This window comes from Pagrus pagrus (assembly GCF_965226575.1).
Source record: "Pagrus pagrus genome assembly, chromosome: 18".
NCBI lineage: Eukaryota > Metazoa > Chordata > Actinopteri > Spariformes > Sparidae > Pagrus > Pagrus pagrus.
In genome coordinates this window covers 23,590,874-23,608,857 of record NC_140202.1, presented here as the reverse complement: position 1 = coordinate 23,608,857, position 17,984 = coordinate 23,590,874, and the positions used below count along the sequence as shown (strand labels likewise).

The window sequence follows — 17,984 nt, the reverse complement described above, 5'->3', positions numbered from 1 at the left end:
GGCGCTCTACAAAGTGATCTAACCACTTTTCACTTCCAGAGATGTGACATCCTCCACCCTGACCGGACTGTGCTCCCCCATGGGAGGACGGAAAAGTGTGAATTTCTCCATCTATCTCTTTGCCCTTCTCAGGATCTGTTCCTTGGAGCTCTTTGCTTTGGTTTTTTTGGTATTTTGGATCAGCTTCCCTGATCGAACCTGCTTTTAACCCTCTCCTCCACCCCTCTGCTTCACTGCTTCGCCACGCTCCTCCCCCTCATTTCTTCCTCCCTTCTTCGTCTCTCCCCCTCTTCATTTCACATTTCAGCTGGACACCCCCCATGCGATATTCAGTCTATAGGCACAGGTATGGACGGCTCTCATTGCTGACTGTAATCCCCTCTTGACCATTTCCTGTTTCATCAGTGCGGTGCTCACTCTCGAACCAGCAGGAGGGCAGTTTGCCGCTCTGTGGGCTGCGCTTATTAAACGTTCAACACAGGCCTCTAATGAATGCCTTTGTTTTATTTCCCTTGGGAAATAAAGCCATGTAATGAAACATGTGACGACAATAAAAGTCGTGGACAAGAATGTCCAGTGAAGCCCACATGAAGCGCAAACAGCCTCCTGTTAAAGTCCCATATTTCTCTGTGTAGAGTATATTTATATTCTCAAGCCTGAGTCGAACAGTTTGCAAAGCTGTTAGCGTTGGATTTAACCTGCTTGCAGGGTGATGTGTTTGCAGGAGCTCACAGTTAAAGGGTCAGTTCACACAAATCAAATGTATATAATTTTTTACTTTGAACTAAATATTGTCCTTTTTGTAAACTGACCCTTTATGTTCAGAGACATTATTAACGTGTATTTTAAAGTCAGTTTAGCATCTTTTTCAACAATTTACTGAGCTCCAGATGTCATAAGCCCCGCCCGCCTGGTGCGCCCAGCAGGTTAAAACAACGCCATTTATTATTTGCAACCTGTCTGACAGAGGTTTTAAATTATTAACATAATTAAGATTATAATTATTATATATTATATATAATTATTATATATAAGTTAAGTTGTATAGAATAATCAATAATCATTATGGTTTTAGTGAATCTTCTTCCTCTCGTAGTTATTTTTTTCAGTGTAACTTCACCTCATCTAACCTCCAGCCTCTAGACTCATGTCACCTCTGTAAACTCATCATCATTGTCTCAGGTGTTGCAGTCGGTGATACTTGATGCTAAACACTGTGTACAACTATCCCACAGTCGCCTGGTTCACCTTTGACTCCGCCTCCGCTCACCCCGACATCATCCTCTCCAACGACAACCTGACGGTGACGTGCAACAGCTATGACGACAGGGTGGTCCTGGGTAACTCCGCCTTCTCCCGCGGCGTTCATTACTGGGAAATGACCATCGACCGCTACGACAACCACCCGGACCCGGCCTTCGGGATCGCTCGGGGTGACGTCCTGAAGGACGTGATGCTGGGGAAGGACGACAAGGCTTGGGCCATGTACGTGGACAACAACCGCTCCTGGTTCATGCACAACAACTCACACACCAACAGGTTAGAATGTTTCAGGGATGCCTCATCCACTTCTAATTTTATTTTCAATGTCATTATTCTTTCTTTACCTTTGTACTTAACTTGTCTTACTTCTGTTGTTATTGTATTAGGCACTGCTTTTTGTATTTAACACCTTAAACACTATTTACGTTGCACATTTAGTATATTTCACTCATATTTAATACTCTTATTGTCCTAAACTGGGCCCAGTGTGTGACTCTGACCCGGGGGAACCCTCTGTATTTTCTATTGTACTGTAAATTTTTGTGGCGATCTCCGGCACAACAATTTCCTTCAGGAGCAATAAAAGCAGTAATGAGAAATACCTCATAATTTCTCTCTGTGTGACCCCGCAGGACGGACGGTGGCATCGGTAAAGGTGCTACAATCGGAGTCCTGCTGGACTTCTCACGCGGGCTCGTCATCTTCCTCATTAATGATGAGCAGCAGGGTCCAGTGGCTTTTGAAGGCTTGGAGGGCGTCTATTACCCGGCCATCAGCATCAACCGAAATGTCCAGGTACACGCCGATATTTACTGCATAGTATTTTTTACTATGTTTACTATCAAACCAAATGTTCACTTACAGCCCTCATGATCATATATAATACTACTTGAGCTATTTTTACATTTAAATTGGTACATATGTGAGCTGTTTAATAGCCGGGCTTGAATCACTGTGCTAAAGATGCACCCTCCCTGAGCGCCGCTGCAGGCATCAACAGAGGTTCTGACTTGTAGATCAATAAAGTATCACACGAGTACAGTTATTATTCATTAAAACTGCTTGTGCAAGTTTTTACACAAATATGGGCTCAAAGGATTAAACCTTGAAAGAGAAAGCTTCAAAGACTCAACAACAGTTAGCAGCTTTGATTTTCTTATTGCTCTCAGCCAGTTTTCTCATTTTAAATGCTGTCTCCGGGTGATGAAAGAGAAGTGCCTCCGAGACAAAACACTCCACTCACAGACGAACTGGTCCAACAGCTCCACCTGCAGGCAGGAAGTGAACCAAACAGCCCTGCCATGATTTATTAACCCATATATTTACATGTAAATGTGTTTTTCTTCAGGTTACACTGCACACTGGACTACCCATCCCTGATTTCTACACTCCCGGGGAGGTAGATCCCGCTGGCTCCGTGTGCTAAAGACTGACAACCGGCTACACCCGGTTGGGGGAAACCTCTCCAGGATTTCCCAGGGTTCATCCTGCCAGTCAATAACTATGATCCAACCCTCTCCCTCCCCACCTCCTCTCGTCCCCCTGACCGACTGACCCCACGACTGTCTGTAAGAGGCCCCATCCAGCGCTGAGCCATGCCGTTATCATGCCTAAACCTTGGACACACGGACCGTCTGCAGGACAATGTCAGAATGTACAGTGCTTTGCAATCTGTACCTTGTAGTTTGACATACAGATAGTGGAGGGAGGTGGAAAATAATTACGATCTCAAGCTGATGGACTTGAAATTATGTGCAGTGATCATAGTGTGTGTTTAAAGGTGCAAAATGTAACAACTGACCACCTACTCCAAACAAACGGGACAGCATATCATCAGAGTAACTGCTACCTGCTGCTAGCTGTATTCTGTTCATAGGCTACATCCATGACTGTAGCTACTGTTAGCTTGTTAGCTCAGTTAGCCGTGCAGCTAGTTGGACCAATCGGGGAGTGTTGGTGCTCACACTACTAGCAAAGGAGATTTGGACCGCTGGGAGAAAGAGGTTTTCAGTCCCAGGGCTAACTGATTAGCATGCTAACGTCAGTGGATATCTCTGCAACACAAAACAAAAACATCTTTGACATATTTCATTCTGTCAATAACTTTAGTTCATGTTTGAATGTTTGAAACTAAACTTTATATTCCACCTTTAAAATCCAAAAAGTGAAGCTACCCGTTAGCGGTGAGTTAGCTTAGCTTAGCATAAAGATAGGAAACAGCTAGCCTGGCTCTGTCTGAAGTTATAAAATGTGTCTACCAACACCTCTAAAGCTTAATTATTTAACATTTATATCTTATTTGTTTAAAATGTACAGAAAAAAGACATGTTCTGGTTTTACAAGCACAAAAAAAGTATGTGTAGGTGCTGGTAGGCCGATTTTGTTACCTTTGCATGCACCAGGCTAGCTGTTTCCCCTTGTTTCCAGTCATTAAGCTAAGCTAAACTAACCGCCTGATGACTGTAGCGTCATATTTAGCATAAAGCCATCAAAGAGGTATTGTTCCTCTTATCAAAGTCTCGGCATCAAAGGAAGAAGCACATTTCCTAAAAGGAAATAAGTTTTTTTGTAAAAAAAAGTAGCCAACTTTCAGTTCACTATATCTTATCCTTTCTTACAAAACGCAACATTCTCTATATTTCTGTTCCTGCCATGATCCTTACACATTTAAATCATCAGGGGGGAGCATGAGAGTTGGTCTTTTGTGGGAGGGGTGGGGGGGGTTGAGACTGGTCAATGATCCCTGGACGAGAGCAATAGTCCGACTCTCAGCCGCGTCACTGTCGTATTCTCGTCCGTGTACATGAGACGCTTTTCATAGTGGCTTAGCTCATGTGACCCTTCTGTATTGTCTTTAAAAAAAAAATACTTATAATACAGCATCAGCGTGTTATATGCTACTGGAAGCGAGGCCTTAGCGCAGCCTTTCTCTGTGGTGCAGCTCTCAAAACCGACGGGACACATTTTGGTTCTAATGTATCATAAAAGCTTAGATTCTGTGTATTGATGAGTGTTGAAAGTGGGTTAAAGACTGTGAAGCTTCTTGAATAAGGTGCTACAGCAGCTCGCTTCATTCTGGCTTTTTTTACTGTAGGTGACTGAATCCTGGTAGTTTTGTAATATTGTTATTGAAATGATCTATCGCAGAGAGGTGTATAGCTAAATAAGTTATTGATGTTCAGAGTTTTTCAATGAGAATTCATCATTGTTCCTTTATTTGATGTATAGTTATTACCGAAAGAAACGAAACTGAATCTTTTTCGTCGCTTTAAAAATGTAGTTTTGGAGTTTGTTCATGAACTGAAGAGGCTTTACAGTAATCGTAAGAAGCAGTTTATGTCCTGCTAAAGCAACAGGAAAGGTGATGATGCGCTGGGATGTTTATGTCACATCGAATTTGGGCAACAGCCTCCTCAACAGGCAGCAACGTGAGACAGGATGTTTTTCAAGCCATGCTAGCAGCTCTGTGACACAGAGGCTGCTTAGGTACAGCAGTGCTTTGAGCTGCTAACGATAATACTAGCATGCTAACATGCTTATAATGAAATTGCTAAAAGTGTTCATGTTTTGCAGGTGTAATGGTCACCTTTGTACTTTAGCATGCTAACAATTGCTAATTAGAAAATGTACCCAAATGCATTTTGCAACAGGCAAAGTAAGATAGTATTACGCACCAGAAGATTGAAATACTCAAAGTAAAGTAAAGTACAAGTACACAGTGGATATCTTTAGTTTCAGAAGTATTTGGTCATAAACCAAAATAAGTAATCACCAAAGTTATTACAGTTAATCCTGAGGGGAACATGAATGTCTTTACCAAACTTCACAGCAATCCATCCGACAGCTGTTGAGACATTTCACTAAAAGCCACAAATGTGAACTTCATGTTGGTGCTAGAGGAAAAGTCAGAGGATAACCAAAGTCATCAGGATCCATCCTCTGGAGAGCAGGAACGTCTGTACAACATTTTATGCCAATCCATCACGTGGATATTGAGATATTTCACTGGATGAGTTCCAACTTTTACCTGCCTGAGGCGCTAAAGGAAAAGTCAGGAATCAAGAAAAGTCATAAGGGTTCACCCGCTGGGAACCATGAGTGTCAGTACAGAAATTAAAAACCAAACATGTCAAACTCATGGTGGCGCTAGAGGGAACGACAGATTACCAAATTCATTAAGACTTTTTCCTCTTGGGACCATGAATGTCAGTACAAAATATCAAGCCAATTCATTCAACACTTGTCGAGACGTGTAACTAAAAACCAAAAAATGTCAACCTCAAGGTGGCGCTAGGGGACATCAAATCACAACTCCTCCTCTGGGGACCATGCATGTACAAAACGTCTTCAGTACATCTGGTGTTTGTTGAGATATTTCAGTCAGGACCAAAGCTGTTGATTAGCTGCTAGCATGGCTAAACATGTTGTCTGGTAACAGGAACTCAAGCCAAAATGTTCAGGTGTCAGTTCGAGGAAGTTGTTGCACTTCAAGCTGCCAAAAAAACGTTCCCGGTGCATCACCGCCCTGAGACATACGATAACGTGTCTAGCATTCACATGAGGTGCTATCCTGTGTTTAAGCTTCGTGGGTGTGCCTTTTCCCCCTCTTCAATACCCAAAAGATTTATTAACACTTTGCTACAAACTAGATTCATTGCTTCAGCAGAGTCAACTGTAACATCTGTGATGCCTAACTTCACCTGCTGCTACGTATTTTTTCTATCAGCAAAAGGGCAAAACTCAACAATAGTCATGTTTGTTAGTGATACAACAACCACAGTATTGAAGGGAGTATCTTAACTTTCTAACACCTTTGTTTCCTTTCTCGTCCCCCGGGGGGTGTATCGATTGTAAATCATCTGGGACTGATGGCTGCTCACTTGGATGCTTAAAAAATGGCTGCAAACCGTGAACTATATAAATCTCAGTATGTGATGTGCATGTGTGCTGACGATGTTAAACTAAAAACCAGACTACCGCAGTGATCAACAAAGTTGCACGGCCGTTTGCTGCGAGGCCGGATTCAAGCTTCGACATTTAATTGGTGGTTTTTCAAGGTAAGCCTTTTGTCCGGCCGTAATTATAATACGAGACTACAATAGCGGCCCCATTCAGCAGAGGGTCACTGAGAGACCGGGAGCTTCCTCTGACTCATACGGAGACAAGAGCGGCCTTTATCACGGCGTTACACAACCTCAGATTCCAGGACAAATAAACAAAATGGCTTTAATTCAGCAAAACACTTCATTAAAGGGATGTTTCCTTATGTCCAAGAGAAGCTGACACACACTTTAGTTAGTTTTTCAACACAAATCATCCTCTCATGAGTGAATATGTGAAGCTAAATGAACTCGACACTGACATTAAAACTGTGTGATTGTAACTTTTATCGTTTCTGAACCAGCCAAATACACTTAAATGATATCAAACTAGACCCGGGGATGATTTAAAGTCTATAACACAGCCTCGTTTTATTGATTATTAAAAATGTACGCACTGTTGCTGGGCGACACTGGGTGCTACACCTCCAAATGTACATACATATGTGTGTGTGTGTGTGTGTGTGTGTGAGGGTGTGTGTTACCTGCATTTTAACTCCAAAGTGATTATTTTTGCCCTGTTTGATCCGCGGTGGAGAGTCATCACTCGATATTATTATTTTACAGTGATACTGAGTATATGAGTATAAAATGAACATGGTTATGACTATGATTTTAACACAGTATGATTATTATGGTTGTTATGATTATATGTCTTATCATTACCATATTACTGCTATTATTATGATGATCTGAAGTGTAATATGAGCCCCTGTGTTTTTGTATGTGTGAATATTCAATAAATAGGTGTCAACAAGGTCTCATGTTTCCTGGGATGTCTCTCGTTCTGACGTTTTCATATCTTATTGTGTTACAACACTGACTTGAAGTTGATTTAATGGCTTTTTTTACACAGAAACTGCCTCAGTCTAACTCAGTTTAGGATGACATTTAGTATTTCTGGTAAAAACAGAAACATATTTTCATTTTTTTCTATGAAAATACAACTAAGCTAACCTACCAAGTTAGTAATCCTCAGTAAGGATGGTATAAACGCATCCTAAATTTACAATAACTGCCAAAAGTAGCAGCAAAATATTGAGATTGTAGTGCTGATGTGATGTTAGCCTACTAAGACATGGCTGTCCATGTATTAATGGGTATATCATCGATACTCACTGAAACACTGAATTCCTGTTCGTTCAAGTTTTGGCAAGTGAAGCGAGACAGTGGTTTCTATAGACAAAGGCAGAGATACAGGCCCGACAGGACAAGTGCTGATTGAGGAAGTTCTAGTTCTGGTTTCTTAAGATAAGATACGTAGCCTGAGATAAGACAGGACACAGCCGTGAGTTTAGGAATTAAAGAGAGGCATTTTTCTTCTTCCTCTAAGTTACAGATTTCACACGGGTTGCATCAGGCTGCAGGATCTCCCTGTGTTTCACTGCATTCATTTGACCCACACTAACATCTCAGGGCCTCCTGCAGAGATGCGTCCCCACAGCATGACGCCCACCATACTGGGGTTTCTGTGTTTGTGATCGTGGCCACTGGAGGGCATTTATATGGGGCTTTTATCCAAAGTGCTCTAAACTTTGTCTGTCATTCACACACAACAATGGCAGCAAACTACCACGCAAAAGAAAGAAGACGTGGCTGGGACCCAACACTGCGATGAATGGACAACCCGCTCCACGAGCCAACCACTGAATGAAAATAATTGCTGTAAATATAATTAACCGACCGGCGGATGTGGAATTTGGCATAAATAACCGATTAGCTATGCAGTTAGAAATATTCACCCAGAATGCATGTTAATCCTGGGTCAAGTGACATCACTGGAGGCATTTTATCAGATTACATGCAGCTTTGCTTTATACTACCACTTTTCACATATGCAATAGTACTCCCCAAGGCCTGTTCACACACAAAACTGGTGGAGTTACCCTTTAACTTTCACTCCCTCCTATCTGTAGTCTCTCTGTGCACTTCTTCCTGCTGCTCAGCTCTCCAGCCCAGCAGGGGCCGGCCGGGGGAAACACCCTCCCCCTGCACTCACCAATGAAAAGCAGCAAAAGGAGGAGACTGCTGCATGAAAAAGTGACACCACCTTCACTTTCAGCTTCACTTCCAGCCGGGGTGACGACAACAGGGGACCACAGGACGAACCTTTACCTGCCCACATCAGCATGGCGACGCCTCTCACCGACCAGGAGAAGCGCAAGCAGATCAGCATCAGGGGGATCGTGGGAGTGGAGAATGTGGCCGAGCTGAAGAAGGGCTTCAACCGCCACCTGCACTTCACCCTGGTGAAAGACAGAAACATTGCAACACCCAGGGATTATTACTTTGCCCTGGCTCACACTGTGAGAGATCACCTGGTGGGGAGATGGATCAGAACACAGCAGTTTTACTATGAAGCAGACCCAAAGGTAAAGAGCAGAGGCTTCAGTGTGAAACTAAAACACATCTCATGCTGTTGGTATACAGTCCACTTATACTTTAGAGTGTAATAGTCCTTAAAATATGTTGCTGACATGTTTGAGACACTTGTAAAGTTTTCAAATATGTTTTAGATTGTCCAGAAACTGACCAACAGATATAAAAGTCACTTTAAGATCACATTTAAAAGTTGTTTTCTGGTATCACACATGCAAGTACTTGATTTTCTACTCACTTAAACTCCATTGTGTTGTATAAGGAAGCCACAAAAGTATAACAAAGAGCTCATTCACTGACATGTCTTCACGTTTTTATAGGAAGTAGTTTTTTGTGCAACGTATTTCTGTTGCGTAAGACTTTCCAGGTTTCCACAAAGCTCAGTACTTTTAGGTAATTGCATCATGTTTATGGAGCTATTTTGTGCAGGAAAAGTTGTTTGCTTGTCCCAGTTTCATTCACTTGCTGCTCAGCTCTGCACACGCACAATGTGTGATTATAAGATAGGCTCATATTTTATATATAAAGCCTCTGAAAAGATGTTTTTCTTCCTGCGTGTCTAGAGGGTGTATTATCTGTCTCTGGAGTTCTACATGGGCAGGACGCTGCAGAACACGATGATTAACCTGGGGCTGCAGAACGCCTGCGATGAAGCCATCTACCAGGTCAGACAGGACAGAGATTGCAAACCTCAAATACACACACACACTTTTTCATTTTGTCATAAAAATATCGACAGCTGGCTTTAATGTTCCCCTTCTTCCGTAGCTCGGCCTGGACATGGAGGAGCTGGAGGAGATGGAGGAGGATGCAGGTCTGGGGAACGGAGGTCTTGGCAGGCTGGCAGGTAAAAAAGTCAAGGATTATGTGCATGCAAACACCTCCATTACAACACAACTGCATCTTATTTTGGCAGTTGTCCATGAAATACCTCTTTGACATTTGAAGGAAATGACTGTGTGAATGACTAAATAAACTCTGCACTTCCCCCACTGACACCATGAAGAGTATTTTGATTTTATGTCTGATTCTCAGTGTTTTTCTCCTGCTCGCAGCATGTTTCTTGGATTCGATGGCCACCCTGGGTCTGGCAGCGTACGGTTATGGCATTCGATATGAATATGGGATCTTTAACCAGAAGATAAGAGACGGCTGGCAGGTAAAAATATACTTTCTACAAGTTGATGAAGGTTCTCAGTCATCCAGGTCATAGTAGATCTGGGTGCTGAATTGTAGGCAACTGGACCTGTTTCTTGAAGAGTTTGACCAACGCCCCACAAGTGGCCCTAACGACTCTGAAACTCAGAGCTCACGGCTCTGTAAGGACACGCCCTGACAGAGTTTAAAAGCCTTTTACTTTGAAAGTCAAGATTTTGTTGTCAGGGCTGAAGCAGAAATGAATTAGGTCAGAATACATCACAAGCTAATCATTAACAGTCAGTTAGCGTGTGGTCTGCTAACCTTTAGCAACACTGACGGGGCACAAGCTGGTGCGGGTTGGTTTTCGATGAAAAAGCCAAATAAACATTGCGTATCTTGCGATAAGAGATCGGCAGTCTGAAGGCTTTTGCCCTTTTGAATTCTTCTGGTTGTTTGCGGTTCAAAGCCTGTAAACATGCACTTCTGAACACTGGACTGGATTGAAGCTCAGTGTTTTCTCACTGGGGTGGATGAACCTACAGTATCAGTTCAGTCCCTGCTGCTATCTGACAGCAAATGTGGGGAAAGTTGTTGCACTTTATTCACACAACATCTAATCTAATCATGGAGCTGACTGTGCATTATACAGCATCTTAATGACAGCTTGATTAATTACAGGAGGGAGTTCCTTTTTTCTCACCTCGATGTATAAAGTGGACTGATTTTAGAGTTTATTGCTCAGTGGCCCCTGATACACTGTGTAACATCATATGAAAACATTTTGTCTTTTCCTTGGACTGATCCATCATAGGTGGAGGAGGCAGATGATTGGCTGCGACATGGAAACCCATGGGAGAAAGCGCGTCCTGAGTACATGCTGCCGGTTCACTTCTACGGACGGGTAGAGGAGACGAGCGATGGCTCCAAATGGGTCGACACTCAGGTACTGAAGATGTGTACACATTACAGAAGGTACTGTGATAGGTAGTTGGCTTGTCAGTATCGTGGATGGTTACTGAACAGGCCCAGCTAGTACAAGATGACAAACAAAGCAATGCAAAACCATGAGTAAGTTATGCAAAATGACTGCAAAGTGACAGAAACTACTACAAAGTCATGCAAAACTACAAAAGAAAGCAACACAAGTGGACTAAACTGTTATGCAAAATAGCTACAGAGTCACACAAAACTATGAAAAATGACACAAACCGACTAAATTGTGACACAAAAATATTCCAGGACTTTTACAGTCTTGACAGGGTTTAGATTTACAGTATGTCAGTATGATTTCTATCCCTACATTGTCCCTCAGTTTCGACATTGTGTTTTCCTGCTGACTCACTGTTTGCACTTCTCACTGATGCAGGTGGTTTTGGCGATGCCTTACGACACACCCATCCCCGGCTACATGAACAACACTGTGAACACCATGAGGCTGTGGTCCGCCCGGGCCCCCAACGACTTCAACCTGAGGGACTGTAAGTTTTGTACCATTTCTAAATGTAAAAACCCACTTTTACAAAACTTTCCTTTTAGTTTGTCAACAGAACAAGTTGGCAAGAAAGAAGGAAACTGCTGCAACACTGGCACCTTGCAAAACGGTGTCTGTGGTGCAAAACTCTGCCATTTCTTCTTCTGCAAAGTTCAATCAAGCACTATAATATATAGTATGTGTATATTATTTAACTTAAATGCACTTTATCGTCTATAGTTAATGTGGGAGATTACATCCAGGCTGTTCTGGACAGAAATCTGGCAGAGAACATCTCCCGTGTTCTCTACCCCAACGACAACGTAAGTTGAATATTTTGTCCTTAAGCACATGTTGATGTTGTCTCCTCTTGTACTTAAACGAAGGTCTTTTCTGTCTCCGTTGTCTCTGTATGCTGCAGTTCTTCGAGGGAAAAGAGCTCCGACTGAAGCAGGAGTACTTTGTTGTGGCGGCCACACTCCAAGACATCATCCGCCGCTTCAAGACCACTAAGAAGGGCGTCCCCGGCCGAACCTCCTTCGAGAGCTTCCCAGACAAAGTAAACTTCAAATTCAGTCATTTATTCATGAATACAAAAAGCAAAGGAGTTGAGAAGCTCTGAGAAGTGAGTGTCTGTAAATGAAACAGGGGGATGTTACTTCACGTCTTTTTGTCTTGTGGCACGAGCTCATCCTCCTGATTTTAGGCCTCTAGTGTACTCAAACAAACTGACAACAAAAAAAGTTAAATAGATTCAACAGAAACATCTGCTGAGAAGATGCAGGAATGCATTTAACAGGAAATTTGAAATTGAGTGAATTTCACTGTGCTTTGTAAACTGGCCTGAAAACAACATTTTGTTTCATAACACCGAGTGGGGAATTTCTGCAGAGTTTGAAACTTTGCAGATATATCATTGTGCAAAGGCGTGGCAAGTTTTTCAGATATTCATCACACAAACCTTCCTTTAGTGTTTCACAGCAGCTTATTGAGTCATCCATCTAATAACTCTGTAAGTAGGCTAGAAGTAAAGCTGACAGCTTCACAGACCTACACCTCATACAACAGTCTCCCCTGTTATTCTGCAACGTTTAGAGAAGTGGCATCAGTACGAACGTGACAGCTGTTTCACTGCAGAATCTCATGTCTTCCAGGTCGCCATCCAGTTGAATGACACTCACCCAGCCATGGCCATCCCCGAGCTGATGAGAATCTTTGTGGACATCGAGAAACTCGACTGGGACACTGTGAGTGAGAGTCGGATCTGGTAGATTTGATTGAAACCACGTCAGGGCTCCAGGTTTTTCATAAGCTGAGCGTGGTGGGCAGAGTGACACTTTGCTTTGGGATCCTAGTACTATTTTTGCATCATAACAATACAATAAGTTCTCATTTTGGCCCCCCAAGGAAATAGTTTGGGCACTCCTGATTTAGAGCATCAGTAGAAAGTGCAACAGGCCTAAATAAGGAAATAATGAACAACTAGAAGTAACACAAAGGTGGTTAAGACCACAGAGCTTGGCAGCTTGATGAAACAGACACTTATGTGTTGCATAATGTTCATGTGAAATAGAGAAAGTTGCCGTTCGGGTTAAGAAATAAAATAGAGGCAGTTTGTTATAAAAACAAAAGTAATGTAGTTTAAATTAGCACAGAAAGGATAATATCAAGAAAGAAGGGCAGATTCAGACTGGTATTGTTCAGGCTTTAAAGTCCCTAAGCGTCGAAATATGACTGTAAATATGGCTCAGCAATCAGCTATTTCTCTCTAGAAAGTTACATTTTGTTGTTTGCTAACTGAACTGTGATGTTAAACCTGCAGGCCTGGGATCTCACTAAGCGCACTTTCGCCTACACCAACCACACAGTCCTCCCCGAGGCTCTGGAGCGCTGGCCTGTGGAGCTGCTGGAGACCCTCCTGCCCAGACACCTGCAGATCATCTACCAGATCAACCAGGCCCACCTCGACGTACGTACACCTCGGCTTAGACATCACATAAACATAGATTTTTATTTACTGAACACGTCTGTGACGCATAAATCTGAATCTGCTACGACAGAGAATCGCAGCCGCCTTTCCAGGAGACATGGACAAACTGAGGAAAATGTCTCTGATCGAAGAAGATGGCTGCAAGAGGGTGAACATGGCGCACCTGTGCATCGTGGGATCTCACGCTGTCAACGGAGTCGCTGAGATACACTCCAACATCATAAAGACTCAAGTGTAAGCCCTCTGCTGCTGTGGCTTCAAACCTAAACACTTTCTAGATGTTTCCATTATGTTTTGTCCCTGATTAAGATCTTCCTCATTAACATCTGTGTTTTTTCTTCAACAGATTCAATGACTTCAGCGAACTAGAACCAGAGAAGTTTCAGAACAAAACCAACGGCATCACTCCCAGACGCTGGCTGCTGCTCTGCAACCCGGGCCTGGCTGAGCTCATAGCTGAGGTCTGTTCGAGCCGCCTGACTGATATATAAATGGTGGAGAGCCAAGAAGAGATGTTATAGCTACAGTATAGCCGTTAAGACTCCCGAGTCCTCAGCCATATATTCCCCAGCTGTCACAAGATCGAATCTTGGCTTTGTGTCCTGAGTCTTCAACAGCCTGTAATCCAGTCAGTTTTCCAGATATACAGTGTGGAGAGTAATAAACATCATCAGTTTGTTGTGCACACATTTTATTGTGACCTTTAAACATCTCTTTCAGGTGATTGGGGAGGATTATGTGAAGGACCTCAGCCAGCTACAGAAGCTGAATGACTTTGTTGACGACGCCGCCTTCATCCGTGACGTCTCCAAAGTGAAGCAGGTAGAGTGCTGAAAGTAACTAGGCATATTTACTTAAGAGTGGCAGTGAGGTACATTACATTACATTACATTTTGAGCTACTTTATACTACTTTTCCCCCTAACCACTCAGATTTACTTGTAATGGAGTACTGTTACTTTGTTGTATTGGTATAAAACAGAAACAACATAAAATTGTTGACGCACATACATAGTGAAGGCTTTGTTCTGAACGTTGAAGCCGTGCATTTCAACATAAATAACACCTAAAACATCTTATTTCCGTCCGCAGTAAAAGCCCTCTCTTAGTTGTTTGTTGTCCTGCAGGTCAAGGCAGGCAGAGACATTATAATCTGATTTCTTTGAGCATCGTCACGTTGCGGCTTTAAAGTCAGTTTCGTGTCAGGACAGGTCGAATCCGTGATTCAGCACCTTCACGTCAGTGAATAACGCCTCTGTTGCCTCATCACATATTTCTGATTTTCTCACAGGACAACAAGGTGAAGTTCGCCCAGTACCTGGAGAAGGAGTACAGCGTGCAAATTAACCCATCCTCCATGTTTGACGTCCACGTGAAGAGAATCCACGAGTACAAGCGACAGCTGCTCAACTGTCTGCACATCATCGCCATGTACAACCGTATGTGAAATCACTCATTACTCAGTGCCAGAAGGTTTCACAAGCAACCACACAACTCTGTGGCTGCTGAGCTGCATGACACAATCTGACATGTCCTGATGCAAACAATTCCCACCTGACTGGTGCTCGGAGCAAGTCAAAACACACACTAAGAATGAGATGTGTCTGCTGTTATCTAGAGCAGGAATTTTCCATTCAATCGTTAGACCGTGAAGAGGAAATCATTTTCGTCAGCAGGTTTTATGCAACATGCAATTTACTTTCCCTTGTCGTGGGAATATCACCAGCAGATATTACATGCACTCTACTGCTCAAAAGTTTGGGGTCACTTAGAAATTTTTAAAAGAAAACCACGGTTTATTTCAATTAAAATAACATTACATTGGTCAGAAACACAGTCTAGACATTGCCATAAATGACTATGCAAAACCACAGATATCATGTGAACATGATATGCCACTTTTGGTAGAAGTGTCAACCTTGGGCGTATCTGTGGTGTGTAGAAACGTTGACTAGTTGCCGATTAAAGGAGCGATAAAGCTGGTCTTTCTTAGACGAGTTGAATATCTGGGGCATCAGCATTTGTGGGTTCAAGTATAGACTCAAAATGCCCAGAAAAAAATAACTTTCTTCTGAAACTCATCAGCTTGTTGTTGAGAAATGAAGGCTGCTCCATGCAAGAAATTGCCAAGAAACTAAAGACTTCATACGACAGTGTGTACTACTCCCTTCAGAAAACAGACTATCAACAGAATAGAAAGAGTGGGAGGTGCACAAGGACAACTGAGCAAAGGAACAAGTACATGAGAGCCTTTTAGTTTGAGAAACAGATGCTTCACAGGTCCTCAACTTGCAGCTTCATTATTAGATCAGATTCACCACAAAAAAACAGTCTCAATGTCAACAGGAAGAGGCGACTCCAGGATCCCGGCCCTCTAGGCAGAGTTTGAGGTGTCGCATAAAAAACAAAGAACAGAACAAGAGCTACATGTTTTTCCATCACTTTTAATGTGTCATTTTCTGTTCCCCCAGGCATCAGGAAGAACCCGACTGCACCTTTTGTACCACGAACAGTGATCATCGGCGGGAAGGTACAAGCTCAAACAAAGCAGACAAACAACACACATGAAGTCCAATAAACAGACTGAGAGAGGTGTGATGTTTGTTGTTTTAACAGTCATTCTCTGTCGCCCTCTGCAGGCTGCTCCTGGGTATCACATGGCGAAGATGATCATCAGGCTGATCACTTCAGTGGCCAGTGTGGTGAATAATGACCCTGTGGTGGGAGACAAGCTGAAGGTCATCTACCTGGAGAACTACAGGGTCTCTCTAGCAGAGAAAGGTACCGTTCAGACAACTTCCTTTAACTTTATGTTGTAACTTTACTTTTCTTCCGGTTAATTTTTTATTGCATGCTGAGATAACAATGTGCATGTTGTCTGGTAAGAGAAAAGAAACACTTCCTGGATCTGTCCCTTGATTCAGATCTGCACCAGAAGATAATGGGGTCTATTCTGTGCGAGACACATCCTCCATCCAAGTTTGGTGGAAATCTGTTCAGTAGTTTTTGTGTAATCCTGCTGACAAACCAACAAACGGGCGAAAACATGACCTTCTTTGCCTTCTTGGTCTTGCTCTCTCTTCAGTGATACCTGCGACCGATCTGTCCGAGCAGATCTCCACTGCTGGAACTGAAGCTTCAGGAACAGGAAACATGAAGTTCATGCTGAACGGAGCTCTGACCATCGGCACCATGGACGGAGCAAACGTGGAGATGGCCGAGGAGGCCGGAGAGGAGAACCTGTTCATCTTCGGCATGAGGGTGGAGGACGTGGCTGAAATGGACAAAAACGGGTAAAGGAGCCTATTTTAATCCTTATATTTATGTTTTTATAGCTTGTTTATGTTGTTAAAACTGTATGAACTGTTGTCTTCTTCTTCTTTTTTTAGATATGATGCCATGTCGTACTACAAGAAGATTCCAGAGCTGAAACAAGTGATGGACCAGATCACGAGTGGATTTTTCAGCCCCAAAAATCCAGATCTTTTCAAAGACGTCACGAACATGCTCTTCAAACACGACCGGTGAGAAACACACACATTCATCATTTACTCTGTAGCCCAGTTTAACTTACTGTAAGTTGAGTCATTCCACCTCCAGAAGAGTTTTTTATGGTTTTCTTCTGTTTTTCTTCTCATGATGAATGTCACTTTTTTGTTCAGGCTGTCAGACTTGATTTGTTTATCTTTCCTTTGTCTCTCTTCAGTTTCAAAGTGTTTGCAGACTTTGAAGACTACATGAAATGCCAAGAGAAAGTCAGCCAGCTCTATCAGGTAACATTTACCTCAAACACTCCTGGAGCCTGATTTCTTCTTTCCCTGTCTTGTATTGCAGGAAGCAGGAATAAAAATGTATTTTGAGAAAACCCACAGAAGCAGAAAATACCAGAGTGCATATGAACCCTCAAGTAAAAATCTTTCCTTTTCCTCTAAAAGAATCCGAAGGAGTGGACGAAGATGGTGATCAAGAACATCGCCGCCACGGGAAAGTTCTCCAGCGACAGAACCATCACAGAGTACGCCACCGAGGTGTGGGGCGTCGAGCCGACCGACCTGAAGATCCCGCCTCCGAATGAGCCGAGAGAGGCCATCGAGGAAACGGCCCGAGCCCTGAAGAAGATGTGAGGCGGTTTCACCGACGAGGGGCTGCCTTTATGTTTACAAATCATTTCTCTTTCTGCTCTTAACCTTCGCGTTACACATCACTGGATCTTTTTAAGAACTTTTTTCAGAAATCACATCTAGAGTTTTTATTGTCCATGCACCTGAGTCGAGGCACCTGCATTATAAATTGTCTGTTACAGTCTTTTAGCACGAGTAAACAGTAAAGAGTCAGTGTGGAGACGTCATGTTCGACATTCCTGGAGTTCAGGATCTGTGGGAGTGTCCACATTTCAGGAATTCAGTAGGATGACAGAGCAGCTGACTAAACTGCATTTTTAATGACATTTCTGCGCCTTCATGTTTGTACTTAGTGACAGTTAGTCCGTCTTTACTCCTGGCAGGCTGATGGAGTTACAAGATTTATTTACGTCTGTATCACTTTAAGTTGACTTCATCTGTGGTCTGCAGTATTTTTGTCAAAATAAAAACTTTCTGTGTGATAAAATGTGCATCATTTGTGCTTTTGTGTCACTTTTCAGG

At 42.8% G+C, this 17,984-nt stretch overlaps 2 protein-coding genes across 3 annotated transcripts in view; both read left to right on the top strand.

The window, feature by feature from the left end:
* Nucleotides 1-7,121, top strand: part of trim9 (tripartite motif containing 9) — a 38,651-nt gene extending 31,530 nt beyond the window's left edge. Inside the window, exons 8-11 of one of the 2 annotated variants that reach the window (XM_084380556.1) lie at nucleotides 308-346; nucleotides 1,236-1,539; nucleotides 1,896-2,058; nucleotides 2,612-7,121. In XM_084380556.1, the coding sequence (XP_084236682.1) occupies nucleotides 308-346; nucleotides 1,236-1,539; nucleotides 1,896-2,058; nucleotides 2,612-2,689 (584 nt within the window). In that variant the 3' untranslated portion in view covers nucleotides 2,690-7,121. The remainder of the gene's footprint in view (nucleotides 1-307; nucleotides 347-1,235; nucleotides 1,540-1,895; nucleotides 2,059-2,611) is intronic. The other variant, XM_084380557.1, reaches the window with a different exon arrangement.
* Nucleotides 7,122-8,435: 1,314 nt separating this feature from the next.
* On the top strand, nucleotides 8,436-17,967 carry pygl (phosphorylase, glycogen, liver). The gene is made up of 20 exons (XM_084381803.1): nucleotides 8,436-8,734; nucleotides 9,305-9,406; nucleotides 9,510-9,588; nucleotides 9,797-9,900; nucleotides 10,693-10,824; nucleotides 11,248-11,359; nucleotides 11,593-11,675; nucleotides 11,774-11,911; nucleotides 12,507-12,599; nucleotides 13,175-13,321; nucleotides 13,413-13,576; nucleotides 13,689-13,803; nucleotides 14,063-14,164; nucleotides 14,633-14,780; nucleotides 15,813-15,871; nucleotides 15,981-16,122; nucleotides 16,427-16,634; nucleotides 16,731-16,865; nucleotides 17,048-17,114; nucleotides 17,277-17,967. Exons 1-20 carry the CDS (start codon nucleotides 8,492-8,494, stop codon nucleotides 17,463-17,465), a joined length of 2,562 nt encoding a protein of 853 aa, XP_084237929.1. The 5' UTR covers nucleotides 8,436-8,491; the 3' UTR covers nucleotides 17,466-17,967.
* The last annotated feature ends 17 nt before the right edge of the window (nucleotides 17,968-17,984 follow it).